At 40.4% G+C, this 13,709-nt stretch overlaps 2 protein-coding genes across 4 annotated transcripts in view; one reads left to right on the top strand and one right to left on the bottom strand.

The window, feature by feature from the left end:
* Positions 1-58: 58 nt before the first annotated feature.
* XPNPEP3 (X-prolyl aminopeptidase 3) overlaps positions 59-13,709 on the top strand; it is a 43,884-nt gene continuing 30,233 nt past the window's right edge. Inside the window, exons 1-3 of one of the 3 annotated variants that reach the window (XM_019961862.2) lie at positions 221-243; positions 9,208-9,324; positions 10,112-10,258. Coding sequence is in view for 2 of the 3 variants with exons in the window: in XM_019961861.2 (XP_019817420.1) it covers positions 180-243; positions 9,208-9,324 (181 nt within the window). In the remaining variant the exon portion in view is untranslated. Of the gene's footprint in view, positions 244-9,207; positions 9,325-10,111; positions 10,259-13,709 lie in introns of all 3 variants that reach the window. The other 2 variants (XM_019961861.2, XM_019961860.2) reach the window with 2 other exon arrangements.
* Positions 4,857-6,362, bottom strand: DNAJB7 (DnaJ heat shock protein family (Hsp40) member B7). The gene has a single exon (XM_019961866.2). The coding sequence runs from the start codon at positions 6,189-6,191 to the stop codon at positions 5,277-5,279; it is 915 nt and encodes a 304-aa protein (XP_019817425.2). The 5' UTR covers positions 6,192-6,362; the 3' UTR covers positions 4,857-5,276.

Raw genomic sequence — 13,709 nt, forward strand, 5'->3', positions numbered from 1 at the left:
CCTCCCAAATCCGGGCGTGACGTAAACATACTGCGCCGCTGTGGGAGGAAAGCCCGGCGAGCGGCGCCGGCCGGAAGGGGAGGGGCGCCTGGCCAGGTTTCCTGGCGACGCAGCCCTGCTGGCGACCGCTTCTCCGGCAGGTTTCCTCGTTTCCTTCCTGACGCCTGAGCGTGGCAGTTATGCGTTGGCTATTCTCTGCAACTAGGCTTGTTCCCGCGGTAGCAAGCGCCCGCAGCCTCTCAGGTTAGACTTAACCTCCCACAGTGTCCCCTCCGGAGCTTGCTCTGCGAAGCCTGAGGCGCGCCAAGCGGGATCCAAGTTGGTCTCAGGCGACCCCTGCTTCGGCGGACCCTTCTACCGGGACTTCCACGCCCAAACCCTCTGTGCACTCCTCAAATTTCTTCTCTTCCTCCTACTGCCCCTGACAAAGGGTGGGCCCGGTGTTCTCTGTACCGTTGAGGTATTCTGGGAGTTGAAATGCATGCAGAGAGAAAAGTGTGTGCTGTCTTCCCCGAGGGGCTAAGTCTTGCGGACTCAAGAAACTTGTGTCAGTTATCACACTTGTTCTGGTGACAAGGTGTCTCGCATCAGGTGGCTCTTGTTAGGATAACCTAGTAAGTTTAGGATAACTTAAAATCGTATTTTCGTGTTTTCAAAGAGTTGACGTGAGAGCTGGCTCTCACGAAATGGACGTGAAACGTTAAGTTTAATAATACAAATCCTTTGAGTAGTTCCTCTTGGAAGAGGTAATATTTGGAAATACTCCTGAGGCTTTTTATGTCTGAAAGTTTTGCTTGTAAAGGCAAGGTAGAGTATTCTGGGAATATGGGGGGGGGAGGGGGGAGGATATTTTTACGGTGTATTGTATCGTGAGGAATTAATGCAATAAACATGAAAACTTGATCAGTGAAGGTTGAATCATCTGCCTTTCAGGCAGATCTGCCATTGAATCATATTTTAGTTTTTTGAGGCGATAGATGAATAATGTGTGCATCAGAGCATGTGGTCTGTGACACCAAAACCGTGTCTTGGCATTTATTTATTGTGTTGCTATACTTGAATTTGGACTTCCCTGGTGGCTCAGACGGTAAAGCGTCTGTCTACAATGCGGGAGACCGGGGTTCGATTCTTGGGTCGGGAAGATCCCCTGGCGAAGGAAATGCCAATCTACTCCGGTACTATTGCCTGGAAAATCCCATGGACAGAGGAGCCTGGTAGGCTACAGTGCATGGGGCCACAAAGAGTCGGACACGACCGAGCGACTTCACTTTCATACTTGAATTTATTGATAGTGGGATGGTAATTATAGCAAGACTTACTCCTAACTCTAAAATATGAAAATAAAAAGTAATAATTGTCCAGTGCACAGAACTTGCTCTTTGCTTCTAATAGCTAGGCTGCAGAAATCTGTCCCAAGATCATCGAGAGTAGGTGAATAGATAGGCTGTTAGTCAGTCTTGAACACAAAGGCCATAGCTTATGATTTAGAGCTGGAACCACTGATTTACTTGTGACTTCTCTTTTTTTGTATTTGTTGAGGCTTTGTGTGAAACCTGATTAATCAAGGTTTAGGACAAGGTACTGAATTACACCAGGGCTTCCATGGTGGCTCAGCTGGTAAAGAATCCACCTGCAATGCAGGAGACCTGGGTTCAATCCCTAGGTTGGGAAGATCCCCTGGAAAAGGGAAAGGCCGGCCACCCACTCCAGTATTCTGGCCTGGAGAATTCCATGGAATGTATAGTACATGGGGTCGCAAAGAGTTGAGCACTACTGAGTGTAGTTTAAGTTTTTAGTTTACTGGATTATACACACTAAGATCTTTGAAAAATGTGTTTATCATTCTTCATTTTGCCTCAGTAGAATAAGTAAATTTAACTACCTCTTCTATTAATATCATAATATACATATATAGGGGAATTCCCTCAGTGTAGAATCTGCCTGCAGTTCATTAGACCTGGGTTCAATCCCCAGGTTGGGAAGATCCCCTGGAGAAGGAAATGGCAACCCACTCCAGTATTCTTGGCCTGGAAAATCCGATGGCCAGAGGAGCCTGGCGGGCTGCAGTCCATGGGGTCTTAAGACCATGGGGTCTCAGTTGACTTAGTGACTAAACCACCACCATACATATATAGGCTTTCTGAATGAATGATCTCATCGGATCTTCACAAGTCCAGTAAGTTAGAGCAAATAGTTTACTGATAGGGAACTGAAACTAACACAGTATCACAAGTAGCAAATCAGGAATGTTTTGTGATTTGCCATATAGTCCTTTTCCTGTTATACTTGTGCTAGGTCTTACTCTAGCTAAGTAGAGTTCTTTGGGAACTTTTTATTGAGCCAGAATAACTTGAGTCAATAACTTTTGAGTTAGGGAGTCATTCTGGACGAATCTCCACTTGCCTAGAGTTACAGTCTAGTCAGATGATAGAGAAGCAACAAATGAGAATATAGCAAAGGATGGTGATTCGAGTCTTGACTCAAGTGACATGGAAGCTCAAGAAAGGCAATATTGTCAAGTGGCCAAGTTGTATCTGACTCTTGGCAACCGGATCTTAATTCCCTAACTGCTCCCTGCAATGGAAGTGTGAAGTCTTAACCACTGGACAGCCAGGCAAGTCCTACTTACAGCTGCCATAGTAGGTCTGTTTAAGTGTGTCAGAGTATGTCACTCTTCTCCTCAGAGCCTCCAGTGGCTTCCTGTCCCAAATGTTATACCGTAGTTTATACTGTTTTCTGGAAGTCATTGCATACTGTGGACTTCTGTCACCTTTCATACTTCACCTACTTGCTCTCAGAAAGGGCCATGCGGATCTCCTCCACGTTCCTCATGCACCTTATACGACATGCTTTAGGGACATTGGACTTGTTAGTCCTGCTACCTGGAATCCTCTGTGACCAGATATCCACATGGCTTACTCCTTCATTTCACTGAGATCTTTTCTCACATGTAACCATCATTTCACCCTGGCTACCTTGGCTGAAATGTCAATGCTCTTGCTCCAAAACTTCTATGTCCTTCCCCTGATTTTTTTTACTTACACCTATGACTAACATATTTTACTTAGTATTTGTTTATTGTCTCTCTCCAGTCTAAGCTCTGTGACAGCTAAGAGTTTTTTGTTTGTTCATTATTGTATCCCAGGTACCTAGGATACTACCTCACAAATAGTGGGTACTCAAAAAATACCATTGAATGAGTGAAAGAATAAAAATACTAGGATGAAAGCAGTGTATTTTGAAAATGAAATAATTACAGGAAGCTAAGAAGTAATTGTGTTGATATTAAATTCATTTAAAGGAAGCCAATATAGTAAAACATTGAGCTTAAACCAGTTGCTCAATATCTGATATATCTGTAACTCTGAAACTCATCTGTTTTTCTTCCATCATAAGCCTAGGTTGCGATGGCTAAAGCTGGTATTTTAGAGTAATGTATTATTATATCCTGTGTACATACTCAAAAAATTAGAAATAAGTCACTGATGGCCACCCATGCATGATACAGCCACATTGCTCTGAAGAACCCAGGATAAGTCTGGCTTTAAAAAAAAAAAAAAAATGTGGTAAAATACGTGCATGCATGCTATCCCTTCAGTCGTGTCTGACTCTGCGACCCCACGGACTGTAGCCCACCAGGCCCCTCTGTCCCTAGGATTCTCCAGGCAAGAATACCGGATTGGGTTGCCGTTCTCTTTTCCAGGGGGTCTTCCCCACCCAGGGATCAAACCTGCATCTCTGAGGTCTCCTGCATTGGCAGCTGAGTTCTTTACCACTAGCACCACCTGGGAAGCCCGGTAGCCGGTTAAAAGTCTGTCTGCTGCTGCTGCTGCTAAGTCACTTCAGTCGTGTCCAACTCTTCGCGAGCCCATGGACTGGGCTACCAGGCTCCTCCATCCATGGGATTTTCCAGGCAGGAGTACTGGAGTGGGTTGCCATTGCCTTCTGCATGTAAAATACATGTAACATCAAATTTTCCATGTTAATAACTTTTAAATAAACAGTTGTGAAAAGATCTCCAGAACTTTTTCATCTTGCAAATCTAAATCTGTATCCACTAACAGCGCTTTGTCCTCCTCCCTGCAGCCCCTGGTAACCGTATTTCCACTTTCTATTGCTATGAATTTGACTTTAGATACCTCATATAAGTAGAATCATGATGTCTCAGAGTTCATCCATGTTGTCACATGTGACAAGGTTTCCTTACTTTTTGAGGCTGAATTCAGAATCTGTGTATGCTTATATGTATAAATATTTATCCATCCACCTGTCAATTGACATTTGGACTGGCTCCACCTCTTGGCTTTTGTGAATAAGTGTGCTATGAACATAGGCGTCCAGATATAAGTGTAGCTATTTTTAACTTAAAATGCCTTTATACGTTCATTTTTATAGTGTCTTAAGTTGTGTCTGAAGTGCTCTGTGATCACTGAAAAAAGTCATCTCATTAATAACTATGTAGACTCAACCCATGTGTTTTAATACATTTTTAGCTGCTAATGCTTTATGTGTGTCAGAAGTCTATAAAGTAGCTTTAATTAGATCAAAGGAATGATTATAGACTTGACTAAAGAAAAGCTTCATAATATATAAGTATGTATGTGATATATATAATATATAAGTATTGTAGGCAGATTCTTTACCATGTGAGCCATAAGGAAAACCCAAGAATACTGGAGTGGGTAGCCTATCCCTTGGGCTTCCCTGGTGGCTCAGAGGTTAAAGCGTCTACCTGCAATGCAGGAGACCTGGGTTCGATCCCTGGGTCAGGAAGATCCCCTGGAGAAGGAAATAGCAACCCACTCCAGTATTCTTGCCTGGAGAATCCCATGGACAGAGGAGCCTGTTGGGCCACAGTCCACAGGGTTGCGAAGAGTCGGACACGACTGAGCAACTTCACTCATTCACTCACTCAGCCTATCCCTTCTGCAGCATATCTTCCCAACCCAGGAATCGAACCGGGGTCTCCTGCATTGCAGGTGGATTCTTTACCAACTCAGCTATGAGGGAAGTCCATATAAGCATTTATCTCAAAAACAAAAAGTAAAATAATCGTTGCTGTTTTCTAAACTCTTAATATCACTGTTACCACGATTCATCTTTTTCTAACAAATCTAATCCAAACGACCACTCATCAGATGTCTACAATCCTGCTAAGCACGTTAAAAACATAATCTTAGTGTAGTATTAAACAAATATTATCTACAAGACTAACAGAAACACACACAGAGTTGTGTTCAAATGTTATATGAACATAATGTGTCTGAAGAATCAATTTAACGATTCCTTTTAGTTGACTTCTTCTTCTGTACTTCTTTATGCTTCTTTTTTTTCCTCGTACCACCTTCTTTGAATCCTGCTGAGAAAATAGAGGGATTCCAGTTGCTGGTGACCCAAGTTATACCCTGCTCATCATTGTTTGCATGTTTGGGGCTGCAGGACTTTGGTGAATAATTGTTAAATGACTGTCTTCTCCAACAATATTCTTCAGCAAAGCCCTCTTCATCTGCCACACCATTTAAAAGAAAGGACTTCAACTCACCGTCGTCTTCATCTCTCTCTAGGTCATCCTCAGTAATTCTTTTTGTATTGGTATTTCTGCCATTAACAATCTTACCTGAAGTTGTAACAGTAATGTAGTTGTCCATCCCACTATCATCAAATGCCAGGGAAGAAAATGAATAAAGTCCCTCATGGCCCAGTGAACCAAATGGTGTATATCCTATATCATATGAAGAAAATCTCTCAAAAACTGGGTATTCACTGGATGTAGAGAAAAAGGATCTTGCACCTCTGTTTCTGCTTCCATAGGAGCTCCTTGAATTATTTAAAAGGTCTTCAAGTGAGTCTTCAAAGAAATGAAATGAAAATGGGTCCCTTTCACCAAAAATTTCTTTGAAGACATCATCTGGCTTACGGAATGTGAAGCCATATTCAGAAGAATCGTCGAAATCACTTCCACCTCCACCATTTAATCCTTCTTTGCCATATTTATCGTAAATGTCCCGTTTTTCATCATGTGATAATACCTCATATGCCTCAGCTACTTCTTTGAATTTTCTCTCGGCTTCTTCTTTGTTTTCTGGATTTTTATCTGGGTGCCATTTAAGTGCCACTTTTCGATAAGCCTTTTTAATGTCCTCAGGTGAAGCATGTCTCTCCAATCCTAGAACTTGGTAGTAATCCACCATGTTTTTAACAGATGGTTGGAAAGGGCTGCTCTAGGGAGTGAGAACCGTAGTTTCCTCTCAGCTCAGGCTCTGCTGGTGCTGGTGGTAGAGGCAGTGACTGTAAATAGGCATTTTTACATTGAGGACAATGTTATTACCTTGGACCACTGCTAGGAGACGTTAGGATACTGATTATGTGGCAAGCAGACTTACAAGCTTATGTCAGAGGGCTGCATTGTGGTGTCACTCTGGGCTTGGTGTAGGGACCAGACCTTCTAAATGGAGCTAGTCCAGAGTCAAACCAGACCATCCTTAACCCTCTGGACTGTTTTTCCTATGTTTTCCTAGAAGCCTCAAACAGTGCCCCATAAACCAGCAGAACCTGTTATAGTATGGCCGCGGCATGCCCCTTGCATAATATGACCTCTGGGTTACTGAGCTTTAATAACCTACTTCTTAGTTCTTCCATGTTTTGGTTTGGAAAAATGAAGAATTTGTGAACTCTGAAAAAGTACTCAAGCAGTTGACATACTTATTTCAACCTTAGAAAGTCATTATATTGGTTTCCTGAGACTACCATAACAAATTAACACAAACATGTCTGCTTAAAACAGTAGAGGACTTCCCTGGTGGTCCAGTGGATAAGAATCCCCAGTGCAGGGAACATAGGTTCGATCCCTGGTCCAGGAAGATTCCACATGCAACGGAGCAACTAAGCCCGTGTGCCACAACTGCTGAGCCCAAGCGCTGCAACTACTGAAGCTGCACCTCGAGCCGTGCTCCGCAACGAGAGAAGCCACCCAGTGAGAAGCTCATGCACCACAACAGAGTAGCCCCCGCTCTCCACAGCTGGAGAAAACCCACACACAGCAACAAAGACCCAGCACAACAAAAATTTTTTTTAAATAAATACATTAAAAAAAAAACATAGAAATGCATTGTCTCACAGTTCTGGAGACCAGAAGCTTGACATCATGTGTCAGCAGGGCTCCATTCCTTCCAAAGGCTCTAGGAGGGACTCCATCCTTTACGTCTCAGCTTCTGGTGGCTCTAGGTATTCCTTGGCTTGTGGCCACATCACTCCTATTTCTGCCTCCGTGGTTACATTGCTTCCTTCTCTTCTCTCTCTCCTCCCTCTGCATTTCTCTCGTAAGGACACAGGTCATTGGATTTAGGACTGACCCAGATAATGCAGGATGATCTTTTTTTTTTTTTAGGATGATCTTTTTATCTCAAGTTCCTTAATCTAGTTTTACATCTGCAGAAACCTTTCTTCCAAATTAACAGTCACAAGGTCTGGGGAATTACAGCATAGACATATCTTTTGGGGGCTACCATGCAAAATATTGCAGTGATAAAACCATTTTAGGGCACTGAGACAAACTTTTTTAATGAAACAGGGATTAAAAATAACAATCATAGGAACAATAGTATTCAGTGAAATTTAAATACATACACTGTCATTCCTACTTGATAATGCCTACTAGAACCTTTAACTTTGTGTAGACTTTCACATTTTGCTATTGGAGTGATTGTATGTATGCAGGGAGATTGTATGGCACTAACTATGTCATTGGGAATTTGGCAGAGAGGACTTACTGAGTGGCAAGGTGGAGGGGAAAGAGCAAAGATTTTGAAGTTAAAACTGAATTTAAATCCTAGCTTTCTAAGTACTGCATGAGAAAGTGGAAGTGTTAGTTGCTCAGTCATGTCTGACTCTTTGTGACTCTGTGGACTAGAGCCTGCAAGGCTCCTCTGTCCATGGAATTCTCCAGGCAAGAATACTGGAATGGGTTACCATTCCCTTCTCCAGGGGATCTTCCTGACCTGGGGATCAAACCCAGGTCTCCTGCATTGCAGGTAGACTATTTATCATATGAGCCAACATTGCCCAAATTACTTCAGAATCTAATTCCTTATTTGTTTTTTATTTTTTTAAAAGCGATAATGCCAACCTCGTGACAGTTAAAAATCTAATTCCTTAGTTTGGTGTACAAAGCCTTTAGGTGTCTGATCCTTATCTTGCCGATATTTTGCTTTCCCTCCAGCAGCAGCACTGACCTGAAACTCTTTTTCCGTCCCTCTTCCCTTAGTAAGCACACACGCACATGTAAGCACGGTGTCTTCTATGCCTTCCCTTTCGTGTCTCATTCATGATACCTTCCACTCCCCTTGTCGCTTTCACTTGACCAGTTCCTGCTCAGAGTAGGCGGCACCTACTTCTGCAGCCCCACAGGAGCACCGATTGTGTGCTGCTCTGTTCCCCAGAGCTCTGTGTCCTGTCTTTGTCACCGAGACAGCATTGTTTTAGTCTTGTGCTCTCAGAAACCTTGTGTATGAATCCACCACTGTGCTCACCATGTGGCATTGCTCTGTCTCACATCCACTAGACTATATATTCTTTTAAGACCAGGGCAGATAGTCTTATGTTATTCTTGTGTTTTTTCCAGCATGTGCCAGTCACACACTTAATAGATCTCATTGAATACTAGAGTATTGAACTCTAGTATTCAGTACTGGTTTGAAGGTTACTAGCTTCTTGTGTACTAACTGTGATTAAGCATTTTTCATACATTATTTCTTCTAGCTCTAACATTCCAAGATTAAATGAGAGTATGTGCATATTTCCCCAGACTTCACATATTCTCAGTAAAAACATTCACTTTTTCTAAATTTTAGGGCACAGCGTAACACTACTTCAATGAAATGCTTCCTACCCCTTCCCCTGCTTTTGTCTGTTTTTTTTCTTCTGTTCCCTTAGCTCCTTATTCATATGCTAATCATACTGTGGGTATGTATGCCTCTATTATGTAATAGTAGACCAAAGTCACTCAAGGTAAAAAGAGTCTTATTTCTATATCCCTGAGGCCCAACACAGGCTCTGGCTGGCTCAGAGGAAGAGCCACGCAAATATTGAAGGAGATACCGATTTGCATTTTTCTAAAGCAACCTACTGCTGGAGCCAGATAAATGTGTATGTACTGTGAGGACTAGCTAGATGCACTGTTCCATTTCATCGTCCTTATTTTTCCTTCAGGATGCTTGTCATGTTCTCGGCGAAGATACTCCCTGCAGCCCATCCCAGAGAGGAGGATTCCAAACCGATACTTAGGCCAGCCCAGCCCCTTTACACACCCACACCTCCTCAGACCAGGTAAGGCCTTTGACCTGTAATGACCGTCTCTCTCTTCAGATGCTTTGTCTAGAACCGTGCCATCCAGTAGAATTTTTTAATTAATGTAAATTTAAATAGCTGTAGGGCTAATAGTACTGTTTAGACAGCACCATCTAGGGGAATAAATAGGATTAGGCTAAAATTCAAAAGTATCAGTGAAAAAAATATGTATTTCAAGATGTTTTTAAAGAAATGTTTCCTAAAACATGATTTCTAGAACTGTGTTCTGACTATCGATTCATTGTGAACTGTATTAAAGACATGTTAGGAAACATTTTTCTTGAAAACATGAAATGCTCATTTCAGTATTAACAAAAATATTTCTATAGAGACTACACAAGATTTACAGATGTGATTGTCCCAGCTTTGAGAGGTGATAACGATGATAAAGATGATGCAAAAAGTTGATAAAAGTTTACTTCACTAATTTTTATAAATTGGTAAAGGTTTACCTCACTGATTTTTTTTCTACTTTAAGATTCCAATATTGCTGCTAGAAGATATGTCATTCTATTGTTCAAATTCATACCTAAGGTTTCTTTGTTTTGTTTTTTCAAAGAGACAGTTAAGTGATGAACTATGATGAATGAATATCATCCCAAAGAAGTAGGTAGGATGAAACCAAATGCTTTGTAGAAAATGCAGTCAGGTTTTCCCAGGCTTCTGCCATGGGAAGTTAAATCTGTATTTACTGTGTAAGCCTAGATTATTAACACGGTCTGAATTGCCTTTGGAAATATGTTGCTCTTTCACTATCTCCACTCAGTGAATGATACCAGTGTGTCTGTCAGTGAGGGCTTCCTGTTGCTGATCTTCATCAGACTAGAGTACCTGCTGCGAAGTCGGCTGAGACTCAGGAAATGCAGCTCACCACTGAAACACACAAGAAATCAGAGTTTTTCAAAGCTGTAAGGTAAGCTTTGTAGCAGTACAGTTGGTGCTGATTTAAATATTTCTCTATCCAGTCAACCTGCCTGTAGCTTCAGTTTGATATTAAGTTTTACCAGCTTTGAAAATTACTGATTTCTCGTGGTGAGATACTTTTACATGGTGAGCTGCATTTTCCAGGTCTTGAAACTAGTAATCATCCTCAGGGTGATGGCCTCTGTGTCTAAACTGTTAATTCTGTTACGTGCACGGTAACCATGTAAAAAGTGGGTATGAGTAAGCATACACATACAAGTTCATATGTTCACATATACTATGGGGAGAGAGGAATGCACGTCCTAATCGTTATCCTCCTGGACAGTAAGGATTGGTGTAAGTGAGAAGGGATAGACGTGGATGGAATTTGAAAGAACTGTCATTGTGAAAGAAGCCATCACATACAATTTCCAAGTATTCATCACTTATCTTGCACCATGTAGAGATGCAGAACTTATCAAAGTGTTCAAATAACTGTGGGGTGTAGGAAAAGTCAGTTATTAAGAAAAATTAAAAGACATGCAATCCTTTTTTTTAAATCTCTTATAGACCTAAAGTCAGTTTGTTAGTTTGAAATATAAAATTATGTTTCTATGATATGTTTTGCTCCCAAAGGTTTCATGTTTGGCATGTTTTCCCAATACTTGCCAGTACTTTAAACTTTTGGAAAACATCTCAGTCATTTTCCTAATTATTATACAAGTTCTACATATATTATAGGCAAATTAAAGAATACAGATAAGCATAATTTTTTTTAAAAATTACTCATAATTCCACCATTTAGAGAAAACAACTATTGAGATTTTAGTGCTTTCTTTTTCTAGACTTATTTCTTACATCGAATTGTGTGTGCATGTATACACACTCTCTATACTGATCAATTATTTCCTTAAAATAAATTCTTAGTGGGACTTCCCAGGCAGTCCAATGATTAGGACTCAGTACTTCACTCGGTGGCCCAGGTTCAGTCCCTGGTCGGGGAATTAAGATTCCACAAGCCATGTGGCAAAAAAAGAAAAACCCCAAATTCTTAGAAGTGAAATTACTGGATCAACACCTGAATTTTGAATTTCCCTGGATTTCTTTTGGCCATACCTATGCATTTCCCGAAGCAACAGTAACTTGGAAGATATCAGCAGAAAGACGTAGGAGATAAAGGAGTTCTGTGTTGGCTGTGCTTACTACTGCTTTAGATGGAAATAAAGAGTCAGATTCACTCCCCTAAGTCCTCTCAGTGATTTTTAAAACTTGTCCTTTGCTTAAAGAAGTCTGAGCATTATAGGCTATTTCTTCCTTTTATGACATTGCCATCTCTGTGTTAAGAACCATGTATGTAGAGACAGAAATGTCAGTTCATCCTCCTTGATCATTAACATGCCTTCTACTTAGTATCTATCACCAAGAAGAAAAGGGATTCCATGAAGGAAGGCAAGCATTCTGAGCTAAATACCGTTATGAACCATGAGTCTACTTTTACAGTATCTGTATGGGAAAGACACTTAGTTCCTTGACATTGCAAGGTGTGCAGCTTCATCAACAGTTCCCTTCCAGAGGATAGGAAAAATTAGTGTCTAATTAAGTATTATTTCCAAAACCTATATTTATGTTCCTAAGCAAAATTAATTTTGGAATATGTGATATAGTTTGGAGCTTAAAAAGGGGTTATTCAAAGAGTTGGGCTTATCAGAATGACTTGTCTGACCTATGCAGAACCACTTCTTGGTTTTCTTTCAACTACAGCAATGACTAAATTCACTGGAACATAATCAGAACACAACTGTGTGGCCCAGAATTTGAGGGAATGCCTTTACCATGAACTTTTTTGTCCCTTATCATCAAATAATGGCTAAGACTGTACGGTTATTGTTAAGTGTAATATTTAAAATGATGAAAAGAAAGGTTCTAGAGTGGATTATACATAATCATTCCCCAATCTTCTTCACTTGAAAGTTTCAAAACCAGTTAGTTATCATCTTTAGTGATAGTTTAGTTGTAGTTCTGCCTTAAGCAAGGGGTGTATTTTTTTTTTTAAGTTTTGTTAAACATGATTGACTTTAATAGTGTCTAAAAGATCAAGATTTATTTCAGTGGGGTGAGATTTTTATACTATTATAGATACTACAGAAACACCTTGTGCATATTTCTTGTCCATATCAAGAAATTCTCTGGGGTAAAGATTAGCACGAATCTACCCCAGGAAAGGATTGGAAATCTCCTAAGAACTGAATAATAAAAGTCTCCTGAATGACTCGAAACTCATTCTTGTCATTGTGCAAGAAAGCCAGATAATTTGGGGCTTTCATGTAAAAACAATTACTTTTATAAAGATAATGATTGTCCATATACCTACATACAACAATATAACTCATACCCCATTCAAGATATAGAACATTGCCATCAACCTAGAAGGTCCTCGCATACCCTTCTAGTCAATCCCACCTCCATCCTTAACCACTGGCCTCGTTTCTATCAGCATGCTTGTTTTGTCTGTTCTTGAGTATTGTGGAAGTGAAGTCATACAGTATGAACCCTTTTTCTCTAGCTTGTTTTGCTCAGTATATGCAAATAAAATCCATTTAGAGATTTTTTTCAATTATTTGGTCATTTCATTTTTTCAGAGATATCTATGTTTTATGTTGTAAAGGAAATGTTTGTTAACTTTTTCTTTATCCTCGTTTTCCAACTATATAGTCATAGATCATTTTATGCACTTCTTTCTTATTACACAATAAAAGCTACCTAATACTAAACAAAATTCAGGGACACTTCTTCAAATCAGACCATGTTAAAATCTTAACCTAGGGACTTCCCTGGCAGTTCAGTGGTTCAGACTCCTCTCTTCCACTGCAGGGGGCACAGGTAGGGGAACTAAGAACTCACATGCCACAAGGCACAACCAGAAAAGAAAAAAATCCTAAGCTAGTTAGTTTCAGGAAGTAATTAAAATACATACCTAGATTGTAGCAAAGACTTGCATCTTTCCATCCATATTCAGTCTTCATAAAACTCCTCTCTGGGTTTTCTGCCTGGCTGATAAAATATGAAGAACATTTTTCTTGTTGTCTTCAGAGGCCCAGTTCTCGATATCCTGGAAGAGCTTTTCTTCTTGGCAGCCGACTCTCGAGATTGATTATGAGACTTTGCTATTTAGAGTCCAGATTGTGACATCTAGGCACTTGATTGACTAAATAAGCTTGTTCGAGTAGCCCCTCTATCCTTAATTGACTTCAAGTGACAAAATACTGACTGTGCCTTTTAATACTTTACAGTTTGATGAAATTACCCATAAAGTCTATTCAGATACAATTTTATCTGAAGAAATTCAGGCTACATTGACTATAATGGTTAGTTCTATGACCAAAGGTCATAATAACTGTCAGGTTTACCTGTAGAGTTAAAGTTCATTGCTTTATCACACTTTTACCCCTCCTTCAATTGAT

This window comes from Bos indicus, chromosome 5 (assembly GCF_029378745.1).
Source record: "Bos indicus isolate NIAB-ARS_2022 breed Sahiwal x Tharparkar chromosome 5, NIAB-ARS_B.indTharparkar_mat_pri_1.0, whole genome shotgun sequence".
Classification (NCBI taxonomy): domain Eukaryota; kingdom Metazoa; phylum Chordata; class Mammalia; order Artiodactyla; family Bovidae; genus Bos; species Bos indicus.